This window comes from Colobus angolensis, unplaced genomic scaffold (assembly GCF_000951035.1).
Source record: "Colobus angolensis palliatus isolate OR3802 unplaced genomic scaffold, Cang.pa_1.0 Scaffold14, whole genome shotgun sequence".
Taxonomy (NCBI): domain Eukaryota; kingdom Metazoa; phylum Chordata; class Mammalia; order Primates; family Cercopithecidae; genus Colobus; species Colobus angolensis.
The window spans coordinates 1,394,137-1,407,898 of NW_012114488.1; the positions used below are offsets into that span (position 1 = coordinate 1,394,137).

The 13,762-nt window shown below is 41.0% G+C and overlaps 1 protein-coding gene across 2 annotated transcripts in view; it reads right to left on the bottom strand.

Moving 5' to 3' along the window:
- Positions 1 to 1,239: 1,239 nt before the first annotated feature.
- SLC7A2 (solute carrier family 7 (cationic amino acid transporter, y+ system), member 2) overlaps positions 1,240 to 13,762 on the bottom strand; it is a 38,773-nt gene continuing 26,250 nt past the window's right edge. For both annotated transcript variants that reach the window (XM_011934880.1, XM_011934878.1), the window contains 5 exons: positions 13,181 to 13,283; positions 11,070 to 11,275; positions 9,499 to 9,665; positions 7,963 to 8,071; positions 1,240 to 6,750 (listed from right to left, as the gene is read on the bottom strand). In XM_011934880.1, the coding sequence (XP_011790270.1) occupies positions 6,554 to 6,750; positions 7,963 to 8,071; positions 9,499 to 9,665; positions 11,070 to 11,275; positions 13,181 to 13,283 (782 nt within the window). In that variant the 3' untranslated portion in view covers positions 1,240 to 6,553. The remainder of the gene's footprint in view (positions 6,751 to 7,962; positions 8,072 to 9,498; positions 9,666 to 11,069; positions 11,276 to 13,180; positions 13,284 to 13,762) is intronic.

The window sequence follows — 13,762 nt, forward strand, 5'->3', positions numbered from 1 at the left end:
GACTATAGGCACTCAGCTAATCAAAAAAAGACTGGAGGCTCTGCTTTGTTGACCAGGCTGGTCTTGAACTTCTGGCCTCAAGCAATCCTCCCACCTTGGCTTCCCAAAGTGCTGGGGTTACAGGTGTGAACCACTGTGCCCAGCCACTCTGACACACTTTAAAAGACAAGCTGAGATAATGTGATAGTGAGAGTTATTTTTGTATGTCTTTGATAATTTTTTGAGATAGTTTATGGGATGAAATAATTTACTCTTTCCACACAGATGAGGACTTCTCAGCACAATCTCTTTCCAATCCATGGGCTTTGAGCCCTTAGCCCCGAAAGGAAGCCTATCTGTGTCCTTTAAACACTAAGGAGATCATGTTCTTACCTCCAGGAGCTTCTGGCTGGACCTACAGCCCAGAGACAACTATTGGGGGATAATTTCATGTGATTCCATGGTGGCAAAACAGAGGTAGGGCACCACTACCTCACAGCAACCCTAATCAAACAAAAATTAAATTGTTTGAGGCTTCTACTTGGCAAGTAGTTTGCTATTTTAGCTTGGTTTTTAATACTTTCTAAATTGATACTGAAGTTTTTTTAAATTCAACATGTTCCCTCCAATTCACTGCAAACAATAGGAACTGCATACACAAATGTTTCAAAATTAAACAAGCTAACTCAAGAGATTTGTAGTTTTAAGCAATTTAGAAACATATTTTAAAAATCCGCTTTGAATTCTCCCTATCAAAGAGTAAAAAGTTGGTAATTACTCACCATATTTAAAAGGTATCCTAGTTACATACAACTGATCACCAATGATTAAAGGCTATGATTGGTGGAAAGAACACTGATGAACTTCTTGCAGATCAAAGCAATGTCAAAGTGATTGGCTCATTAAATGGCAGCTGTAGTGGCAGGATCCCAGATGTGTGACTCTGGGGTAGCATGCTTCAAAAGCAACTGATATGTTTTGGAATGTGCTATGAGGATTGAGGATCTGTGAAGACATCTCTTTCATCTCTCACAGGACTTGGTAGTCAGTCATACAGCAGGCCCTAGGCTGTCAACTTAGTATTCTTCAATTGTTTCAATGTAGATTGCTTATATTTCTGAGCTTTAAAGATTTCCAAATAAATAAGGAGTTTAACTTAGGTCAGTATGAAATGTGTGCTTTTGGTATGGGTGACATCTGCATTCTATATTATTACACATTAAAATTTATTTTAAAAATACACTCACATCAGAAAGCATATTTTACAGTGGTAAAGCAGCAGTTTTTATTTATTATAAATTCTAAAAAAGAATCCAACTTTATAAGTAAAAAGAACACTGATGATCACTTAAGACATTTAAATTTAAAATTACTACTAAAAATACCCTTTACATTCACACAAGTCCAATGCCTTTGTTGGTTTTTACAGACATAGAATTTCTGTAGGGTTTTGGGCGCTATCAACAATTTTTAGTAAGTACTGCAATAACAGAATAAAGCAATAAAACAACTGGACACCAAAGATAAAGGGCCCATTAATCAGGTGCAGGCCAGAGAAACCCAACCTGTTGGCAACATGAGGCTCTTTCCCACCTGGGTCTTGGTGAGACACGTGGCACAGCAAGGCTGTCAGTGCATGTGCAGAAATTGTAGACCAGGTCCCACTAAGCTACTTCCAGAAACAGCCAGCCCTTCCACGAGTCACAGAGGTCCCTTGGTCCTTATTCATCATGGGATGTTTGGAATTAAGGAGCCCAAACTACCTTACTTGCATTTGAAGGCTTTCACTTCATATCCTACCCCATCAGTCTAAGAGCCCACCCAACAAAGGTAGCCACAGATAGATGCTCACGCTCTATAGGCTGCCTGACCCTGGAACCAGCCTGGGGTCCTGACTATGACCTCCACGGGGCTGTCAGTGGCTAGGCAAAGCTCTTTAAGACCCAGCGATCATGGCAGTGGTATCAGCCATGGTGAATCAGAGTTAAGTATAGTGCTCCCAGCAAACAGGGTTACCAACCGGGTTGAGCAGTAACAAAATGCATTTGAAATCAGTAAGACTAAACTGTGTATATATAAACAATAATGAATATTACAAACACCAACAACCACAACAACAACAGATCAGGCTTCTGAAAATCCAGAAACCGGAAGGCTATTTTAAAGTGTTTAAATACAATCATGTAAGGAAAAAAAAAATCTCCCCAAAACCATAAAGTCAAGCAACCTTATTTTCATGTCTATATGACTAAAAAATGAAAATGACCTTTGCTGGCATTACTTGCCACACAAATATCCATAATTTCCCCCTGGATATTTAAGGACATGTGGGATAACTTTATAAAGAAGTGAAGTGTGCAGAGAAGGCACTGTTTTGGCACTAGCCAAAAGGACAGTGAATTTTCACACGAATCACGTGAACTTTCATAACCCATGATACACATGCTAAACTCAATCCTTTAAAGCCCTGTGGAAACTGCATTTTTCGTGGTAAGTAACAGTTGCTTGAAGCGTATTAGGAGAAATCATGAGTCACATCACCGGAAAGGGAGAGTCAGAATCTTGGCATGATTTCGTCATGTGGTTTGTAATCTCAGAACACGCCCTGATTTAAGAGGAGGGAAAGTAAGGCTCAAGTGCTCCCTCTGTCATCATGGGTACTGGAGGCCGATGGCTTTTCCTTATGCTCCCTGCTAAGCATTTAAATAAATTTAGAAAACGGATAAAAATAGATTCTAATTAAAGTGTTTTATTTAATTTTTTTTTTTTTTTTTTTTTTGAGGCAGGGTCTCACTGTTGCCCAGGCTTGAGTGAAGTGGCGTAATCTCAGCTCAGCACAGCCTCTCTCTCCTGGGCTCAAGCGATCCTCCCACCTCAGCACCCCCAGTAGCTGGGACGACAGGTGCGCGCCACCACACCCAGCTAATTTTTGTATTTTTTGTAGAGACAGGGTCTCGCTATGCTGCTCAGGCTGGTCTCAAACTCCTGGGCTCAAGTGATCAGCTTGCCTCAACCTCCCAGGGTCCTAGAATTATAGGAGTGAGCCACCATGCCTGGCCTTAAAAAATTTTTAACAACTACCTGTAAGCACTCAGGACTTAAAAAGTATTTTGACTAATATTTAAAATGTAAAAGTTTTAAAAAATTTTTTATTCATAGAAATTAAAAGAAGACAGTCTCTTATTTTTTAAAGGAGGATAATTCTGAAACTAATATTTTCTATCAACTATGGCTGGTAATGGTAAACTTCTACATATTAATGTTACTTTTTCATATATCTCTCTCTCAAATGACACTATGGCTTTAGTTCTCTCAATGTTTATCTCTGGGGAAAATGTGATTAAGATAATCACATTTTTAGTAAATATCAAAGGTTCTAATATAAGTTTTAGTAAATATCAAAGGTTCTAATATAAGTTTTCCTCACAGTTTTTAATAGAGTTTGCATAGCTCTATTCTCAAATGTAGGGCTACCATTGCCTTCTGGTGGTAAGTCACAAATTATTCTTTTTTTTAAGAGTATAAAATTGAGGTGCCATTAGAAGAAATTCTCACTGAAAATGCTCAGAATATATTTCTTAGGGTAGAAAAGTAATTGAAGCTGCTTTTACTTAATCACAAAAGAATTTGCATATGTATTTCTTAATTACTGGAGAAGACTTTATATAATTTTGATTGATTACTACTCAAAACTCCACAAAACATTTAGGTAATTCTGAGACATTAAAAAAAAATTTAGTTGAAAACATTATGAATTCAAATGTAGAAACAGAAAGGTGCCAAAGAGCTGGTGATACTGACTTACTAATAAACACCTACCAGGACAGATCTGTTGGAAAAGGTGTGGCAGGAACAAGTAAACAGGAATCCCCAAATACCCCCACCTCCTTTCCATTCCAGATTACAAAGCACCTGCTATAATGCACTAGAGTTGAGCGACTTCGTATTAGAAACATTATAAATACTTCTTAAAGAGTCTACCTATAGGAAATATACATATAAAATCATAGTATATTTTAAAATAGTTTAAAAACTAAAAATTAGGTATAAGCATATCTATCAACATCAAACATTAATTTTTCTCCACATCAGTTGGGTATGGTACCCACATGATGATATAGCCAAAGCCCACCATAAACCCAACTTACTTATACACTGACGTTTGAAATACACACACACAGATATCTATACACTCACATACATACGTAACTGTTAACAAACACACACATCCATTGAGTCTTCACAGAAAAAAAGGCACAGTGGCTGACAAAGCATTTTTTCATAGATATTTGTGTCTGCAAAGTGTTTCAATGTGGAAAAATAATTTTTCACTGAATTCTGCTTCAAATTGAGCACAGTGGGCCTAACAGTTTTAGCTGCCTATCACATTCTAAACAAGCTTCTTGATTGCATCATATATAACAATTGTTCACATTTCCTGCGTGAGGGGCCTATTCTAGATTGGGTATAGAATCGAACGGGTTTTCAGTGTACTGTGACAACAGTAAGGATTTATGAGCATGCCTATAGTTCCTACCAAAATATCCGATCCTGTGCTTATCCAACTCCTTCTCTCCAGTAAAACATGCAGCTTGAGAGAAAATTCTGGGCTTCAGATTTTACCGTGTGCACCCTGGAAGTTGTGGAATGTCCGTAATGAGTTCTGTGTCATGGATGCTGTAACACTAGCAGCCAGAAACCCAGGCTTTCTACCTGTTTGATGTTTAATCACAATAAACTCTTGGCTATACAAAACCACTGCAACTTGCTTTTTAATGGCATCAATAAAATGGCTGATTTCTCGGAAGACCCATGAGGAAAACAAATGTTTTCCTTGTCTTTGGATCATGTGAGCCAGCTAGCATGCTTGGTAATGTTTGCCATGGTGTCCTGGGAGATGTCACCCAGCCTCATCCAACTAACTGTTTAATGATTTGTACAAAAAATAGTTCATGAGAAGCAAAACACACTGCAAATAAATAGTCCACTATTAGGGAAGCCTAAAAAGTAAAATATAACAATGAGAGAATCTTACAGGAAAAATTTATTTGCTCATTTACAAGGGTAACTGTGTTTATATAGCTTTAATTCAATTTGATTAATTTTTTTTAGAGTTTTAAATAATCGTGTTTTTTTTTAACCAAAATATTTGATTCCCCAATCACTGATGGGTTATTATATTTAACACGGGAGCTTGTAGTAACGGGCTTAGTGTGGTCATTTGAAAGCAGATGGAATAAAAAGTGCTAAACAATTTATGGAGTAGGGGGAGGAAAACATTCCTAAATGTTTCCAAAAGAAACATCAGACAAATTGAATCCAAAGCTCTTAAATTGGGCCAGATGCCATTGAGTACTGGAACAGGCATGTTCATATCGGAACAGGGGGATTGTCTCTTCTTCTTTCCCTTTGTGTTTCCCTCTTTGCATGATGCTGCTGTAGGCCCCTCATCTCTAGGAAAAGACAAAAGAAACAGAAAGAAAGACGCGAACTCTGTGCCTGACGAGGATAAGAAAAAAACTAAACTGTGATTAAGGAAGTAATGGAAAAAGGATGAATCATTCCACTAGGTGTGTGGTCTGGGAGAGTCTGTTGGCTTATTTTAAGTGACTTTTTAGAAAGGGATGCTTGGGGTTTGCTTATTCAAGCATTGGTCTAACTCTTTGATCTTCAAACATATTCTCATTACGGCCACTCCATGAGCTTTCTGGCCATGGTGACTATCTTCACCTTTTAATTTCAAGGGTCCCAAGTAGGTCACAGTGCCTCTCTTAAGTCCCTGACTGGGGATACGTCATTCACAGCAAGTGAAGACCTCAGATTTTAGGACCACTGTTTGCAAAGGAGACAAAGTTCAAAGGGAGGCCAACTAGTGACATGGGATGCCACTCCTGGCCTGTGTAGTGCAGCAGAAGCAGACACCCTATTGGCTGAGGTTTGAGCAAACTGTCATAACTCACAGGAAAAAAAACAAACTGCATTAAACCCACTGCTGGCACTCACAACTTATTGAAAAGGCTCTTTCCTTATCCCCTCATCTTATCCCTAACCAGTGACAGACACCATGATGAGTAACTGCATTTCTGGCATCCCCTAAACGGACATTAATGAAGTCAAACAAGGTGAAGCTACTAGTACTTCCCCAACTGCAGGGGGCACAGACGAAACCTCTTTACATTCAGTGATTTACCTCTGTTTCAGTATGTGCAGTATATGCCACCGATTAATGATGACACCGGAAAAATGTAACACAGTAATAGTAGAACACCAGCTACCTTTTAACACTCATGTTCCCAAGCATATACATAGATACATACATACACACAAACGTACACATACTCCCACTGTTTGGGGGCTGTTCATCACTGATGAATGAAACCTCCACTCAGGAGGTTTCCTCGGGCATGTAATTCACCATCTGAGGAGATGCTGTCCAGATGAGTAAGAATAAATTAGGGTGAACTATGTATGCGGCAAACCCATGACAAACTAGCATGCTGATGACATCCGGTCACGGTTTACTCAGCGTAGGACATGTATGCTAACATGATGACCAGCTCTGCTCCTGCAAGTGTTAGAATTCGCTTGTCTTTTCATGGAATATGAAAGGTAAACTAACATTTCTTGGGTGATGCTCATTTGCTTGAATGGCAGATTTTTCTTCTGTTGCTGCATGAATGTTGTCTGGATAAGCATCTTCTTCATCGTTTTCATCTCTCAGATGACCCTCCAGGCTGTGTCTAATGCCATAAGCAAAGTAAATCAGGAAGCCTGTTGGGGTGGGGAAAAAAAAAATCAAGGTTTCAGGTATGTCAGAAAATGACTTTTAAGTTATACAGGTGGAGAATTAAATATAGAACTTTAGAGTTTTTCTCTTTTTTAGAACAGGAGTCCCCAGACCCCAGGCCACAGACCACTATTGTTAGGAACCAGGCCACACAGCAGGAGGTGAGCGAGCAAAGTCTCATCCGTATTTACAGTCACTCCCCATCGCGAACATTGCCACCTGAGCTCCGCCTCCTGTCAGAGCAGGGCAGCATTAGATTCTCATAGAAGGCACTGTGCATGTGAGTAATCTAGGTTGCGTGCTCTTTATGAGAATCTATCTAATGCCTGATGATCTGAGGTGGAACAATTTCATCCCAAACCCACCCCCAACCCCATCCATGGAAAAACTGTCTTCCACAAAACCTGTCCCTGGTGCCAAAAAGGTTGGAGACCACTGCTTTAGAAGAATGAAATGCAAATACAACACACCCCACAGAAGATGTCCTTGATCAATATTTTCCTGGTAGAAAGTGCCTCTCTATTGTTAAGACCCAAACTTTATAGATTGTATTTTGCTCTCAACAAGTTTTTCAATGTTTATATGGAAACATTTTAATTTATGTTCTTAAAAGTCAATACTATAAACAAAATGACATGTGGAATAAAGTCTCAAATTATACCCTAAACACAAGCGATGAATGATCAGAGTCAAGGTCAGGTATTTTGGAAGGTACGCCCTGTATTAACCAAGGGGACACGGATATGCCTTACACGTGTCACTGTCACCAGGAGAGTCCAAAGAACTGTGTGCAAAGCAACTGTTTATTAACAGCCACACTGTGTGGGCATCGGGAGGCAATGTTTTAAGAACCCTCCTAAGATCACTGCAGACATGGAGGCATTTTGCTGTTTTAGTTCTATTTTAGAAAATCCGTTATGAGTTTCTGGTTGATGTAAAATGACTTTTTCTGGGTTTCATTTTTTTCACCCATAAGTTGAAAGAAATAGAGCCAACATGGTTGTACAGGGTTAGTGGGAGATACTGATTTACAAAGGCATCTGAAAACACCTGGAAAAGCACTCAGACATCCCTAAGAATCAGGAAAGAAAGAAATGGGGGAAAAAAACCCTTTATTCCCAGGATGCGGGAGAGGGTGCATTTCTCTCATCACAGCACATGAAATAGGAAGGAGAACCCAACATTAAAAGACCTACCAATTGCCATCCAAATGCTGAATCTGATCCAAGTGTCTGCACTCAACTGGACCATCAAGTAAATGTTCACCAGGATGCTGAACGCTGGCAAAAATGGTAAGAATGGAACCTAAGGGGGAAAACAATCCTTTTGAACATACTCATATTTCGAAGCATATTTCAACAGTGTGGCAATTAATTCGGCATATATACTTTCACACTACATCAGTCACAGTTAAAACCATGCTTCTAGAGACCATAAAAGGAGAATCACATCTTAGAGTATTTACTAAAGCTCAAGGCAACAGGGGATTTGTAAGATTCAGTAACACCTGCACCATCAAAATAATTTAGACACACACAGGGGATACCTCTGAATGCGGGATACATATGGTTGTCCCAGGTACATCCTTCCAGGAAGCCCTCTACAAGCCCAAGCCAGTATACTGTTAGCACCAATGGGACAGGATAGTTTAACTCGCAGTGGAGGAGCTTATCTTTTTAATGTTTAATTTAGTTTTATTTTATTTTTAGAGACAGTGTCTCACTCTGTCACCCAAGCTAGAGTGCAGTGATACTATGACAGCTCACTGCAGCCTTGAACTCCTGGGTTCAAGTGATCCTCCCACTCCAGCCTCCTGACTAGCTAGGACTACAGGAATGAGCCACTACACGCAGCTAATGTGTGTGTTTGTTTTGTAGAGATGGGGTCTCGCTATGTTGCCCAGGCTGCACTTGAACTCTTGGCCTCAAGCAATCCTCCTGCCTTGGCCTTTCAAAGTGCTGGGATTACAGGTGTGCGCCGCCACACCCAGCCCCAGAGGAAGGGCTTTTGGTGGGAACAAAGTCCTTAGGAGAGGGCAGTGAATTTCTAAAAACAAAATATTCACCCACTTTTCTGATATTACAGCTTCTTTTAACATGAAATTTATTTACTATTATATATAGTAATATTGTGATAGGAACATACCCAAGTTTTTGAAAAGGCAGTAAGAGGACCAATGTAGAAGGAATTCTGTACAAAAAGGAACATATCGAAGGATTCTGACACTCTCATTCACTGGCTAACCACATTAGGAGTTGCTGAGGCAGGCAGATCACCCGAGGTCAGCAGTTTGAGACCAGTTGGGCCAATGCGGCAAAACCCCGTCACCACAAAAACACAAAAATAAGCAGGGCACGGTGGCTCACATGTAAAATCCCAGCACCTCTGGAGGTGGAGGTGGCTGGATTATTTGAGGTCAGGAGTTTGAGACCATCTTGGCTAACATGGTGAAATCTGGTCACTACTAAAAATACAAACATTAGCTGAGTGTGGTGGCAGGTGCCTGTAATCCCAGCTACTGCGGAGGCTGAGGCAGGAGAAGTGCTTGAAAGCAGGAGGCAGAGGTTGCAGCGAGCTGAGATCGCTCCACTGCACGCCACCCTGGGCGCCAGAGAGAGATCCCATCTCCAAAAGAAAAAAAAGAAAGAAAGAAAAAAGAAAAAACACATCAAACTAATTATCCAGAGAAAATGAACACAGTATTTTGGGTCTCCAATCCTCATTACACATACCATGAACGCTACTTTCTGCTGATTCTGGGGCTGCCTCCAGATGGTGAGAATGATGGCAACACAGAGAATAAGAAACAGCGCGAGGAGAGCGAGGCTCCAGGCCTCCAGCCTGGTGATGGCGTGAACTCCGTAAGTGGTCAAGACACTCAAGCCCAACACGAGAAAAGCTGCAGGGAGGGTATGTAGATAACACAGTCAGCACAACGCGCTCCACCCAGATTGTTTGGTGCAATACAGCGTATTCTGATAAAACACTGAGTTCTGTACACATCTACTTGGCTAAATACAAAGAGTCTTCGCCTTGCTCTTTCTTCTTTTTCATGGAGAGAGATGTCCAGTTGCATGGATTTAAGAACCACTGCTTATTTATTCATTACTCTCCCCTCCTTAGAAGCCAACTGCCTCTCTTGGTGTTACTGACTTGCATTATCTGCCCACGTGCCATCTGTCTCCTCACTGGTTACTTTCAGACTAGGATGCTGTCAGGCGTGGATACTTCCCTTTTTTCAGATGGGAAATGGCACATCTGGTTATTTTAAGCTGTTGCAAACACGGACTGTGATACGGTTTGGCTGTGTCCCCACCCAAATCTCATCTTGAATTGTAGCTCCCATAATTTCCATGTGTTGTGGGAGGGACTCAGTGCAAGGTAATTGAACAGTATGTAGTTTCCCCCATGCTGTTCTCATGGCAGTGACTAGGTCTCACGAGATCTGATGGTTTTATAAGGAGAAATCCCTTTGGCTTGGTTATCATTCTCTTGCCTGCTGCCATGTAAGATGTGCCTTTCACCTTCCACCATGATTGTGAGGCCTCCCCAACCATGTGGAATTGTGAGTCCATTAAGCCTCTTTTTCTTTATAATTTACCCAGTCTCGGGTATGTCTTTATTAGCAGCATGAGAACAGACGAATACAGACTGTTAACGTACACAAACAATATATCATCTGCATCTTTTCTCCTTGTTTCAGAGAATGACATCACCACCCCATCTTGACCACCAAGTCTACTCTAGGGGCACCTCTTATTTGCTCTGAGAAGCCTGTGCTTCCCTACTTGCCACCAATCATCCTGTCCTGTAAAGCCCAGTGAGAGTACGGACCGCCTCTCTTGGCATCCCAGGTGCCCAGTGGAGTACCTGGCACACAGGCGACATTTTATAAATGTCACTGAAAACATGAATGATTACGTAACTGTGCATTACATAAAACAAGGATTTCCTATATTATTGGACAATTCCATTGGGTGCCAGTCAGGTTACTGGCACGGGTACGCAGCCTGATGCTTTCACCCAGAGGGCATCCTAACCTCTAATGAATGTGCCAGTTTGTACTTCTGTCTCTCTCGTCTTGAAGTATTCCTTCCTCTTTTGTTCAATTATCAAGATGCAATAAATGTATACAGGTAATATAAAGATGATCTCGACGACTGGTGATGCTTTAGGTGAAAATTTCAGGGTGGTTGCTAATATATTCTAGGGCAATGTGAGGCTCTCTGTTCTCTTTCACATCACACCAGCTCTACCCACACACATCTGGGTCTGTACAATGTGAGCAGAGAAGACGACTTACCCAGGAATCCTACCAGGAAGTTCACGAGAGAAGCTGACTGCTGTGTCGGCAGAAGGGAGGGGCAGAAGAGGGTCCGCACACTGAAGCCCTGTCTCTGCAGCATGGTGACCTGGGACTCACTCTTCGAGGTTACCCTGGGAGACGATCCCAGACCATCTTTCTCGGGAGAAAATTTGGGCTGCTCGTAAGATAAGCCAGGCTGGTACCTATTCCCAAACAGACATCTATGTCTTTATTCTCAAACAGACATTTGGCCCAAGTGAAACCAGCACCTAAAACCTTAAGGAAGACATCACACAGAGTGATAGTGTGTAGAGTAAATCAACACTTATGACTCCAGTCCCAGAGCATGCTGAGCCAGGCCACAAACCTTTTCGATAAAACATCTGCAGCAAAATACCCAAATTTCCCCCAGGAGTTACTAATCAGAGTCATATATTAGACGGCAAAAGAAAGTGAAACTGTAAAGGAAGGCAATCACAATAAAAGGATGATTATTCTGAAACTATCTATGTCCAAAGGAAATGTGGTTCATGAAAACAGCACAGAAACTCTGGGTACATTTCAGCTATAAAATAATGCAGTCACCAGTTTGGCATTCAAAGGCCTCATCACAATCTGTCTTTCTGGCCTCATCCTTCCCTACCTTCTGACCAGACAAACTCATCTGACCATCCTGCCACCTCTACACCCATTGCACGCCACTGTCCTTTATTATTTTATCCTCCTCCTGTATAGCTTGTATCAAGACATCAGCCTTGATATGGTTTGGCTGTGTCCCCACCCAAATCTCACCTTGAACTGTAGTTCCCACAATCCCCAGGTGCCATGGGAGGGACCCAGTGGGAGGTAATTTAATCATGGCACTGGTTACCCTCATGCCGTTCTTGTGATAGCAAGTGAATTCTCATGAGATCTGATGGTTTTTCTTGTTTTGTTTTATTTTTTTTTTTTGAGACGGAGTTTCACCCAGGCTGGAGTGCGGTGGTGTGATCTCAGCTCACTGCAACCTCTGCCTCCTGGGTTCAAGTGATTCTCCTGCCTCAGCCTCCTCAGTAGCTAGGACAACAGGTGCCCACCACCACGCCCTAAGGGGCTTTTCCCCTTTTTGCTCAGCACTTCGCCTTCCTGCCATCGTGTGAAGAAGGACATGTTTGCTTCCCCTTCCACCATGATTGTTAGTTTCCTGAGGCCTCTCCAGCCCTGCGGAACCATGAGTCAATTAAACTTCTTTCCTTTCTAAATTACCCAGCCTTGGGTATGTCTTTATTAGCAGCATGAGAATGGACTAATACAAGCCTGCTTCTCCTCCTAGTGTCTGCCCCAGGCTTTTCAGTGTGGCCTCTTCTCCTTCTGGGCAGCCTTTACTTATATTTGAAAGTAACATTTTCCCTCCATATGAAGAAATATGCTCACTGAGAAAAAATGCACAGAAGTATACAGGAGAAATTCAAAACCAGCCATAATACTACCAGCCAGTGTTAATCACTGTTAGCACTTCGGTACAATTTCACCCAGGCATATAATGTCTATACAGGCATGTATGATTTCTCCATGTAAATTTATTATTTGAATAAGTTCAGACACTACATATACTGTAGTTTTATATCCTCAAATGGATATATTTCTCCATAAAATTAAATACCATTTTATTTGCTGTAGAAGAGTTCAGTGAATAAATGTAGCCTCATTTATTTAACCATTCCTCTAGTGATACTCAGGTTAGTTTCATTTTTTCACTATTGTAAATTACCTTTTCCAAAAACATCCTTTACATACATCTGTGTGTGCCTCTGATCAAATCTTTAGCACAAAAATTTTAACAACTGAATTAATGGAACAAAAAGCACAGCATTTTTAAGTGTCTTTAGACATGAGAAATTGCCTTTCATGTAGATTAGGCCAACCTATCACTTGTGGTCAACTTGCATTTGATTCTTTGCTACAGACCAGATATGCTGCTTCTACTTTTCATTACTATTTTGATAGACGTGACCTCTCACCTTGGTGAGACTGCTGGCTCCCTGGAAGCCAGGAGAGCGAGGGCTCATTTTCTCACTCCCAGAGTCCCCCGTACATGGTACACCCTGTAGAACCACTGGGTGACTCACCTGAGGATGAGAACACAGGCTGCCACCAAAGAGTAGGCCATGAGCGTGCCAATGGACATCATGTCCACAAGCGCCTTCAGGTCAAACAGAAAGGCCATCAAAGCTAGGGGGAGATGAAAAGAATGGTGAAGTAAATGGCCCAGGAGGAAATTCCAGACAGTTACTAATGTTCAAGCCAGGGACAGCTGACTACCACTTCGTTTTAGTCCCAATGATAAGTCAACCAGAGTGTAGAAAATATATCTCTCACAGTTAATAAGATGTTCTTTGGGTCATATAAACTGCTGATAGGGCTTCAAAACCCCTCAGCTCTCTAGAAACTACATGGCACATTCTACTTAGATTACATAAAAAATATTTGGCCTGAAAAAGAGTGAAAACATTACATGACAGAACACAGTCTTTGATGTTTCAGAAGGAAAATACTGCTAGGAAGCACTGGCTAGCTCCTTTTTTAAAACCACAAAAAACATTCAAACAGAAGGAGCTTTCATTATAGATATTATATAACCACTTTAGTTTCCATATACATTGAGTTACATCATACACAACTCAATTTTTTTTTTTTTTTTTTTTTTTTTT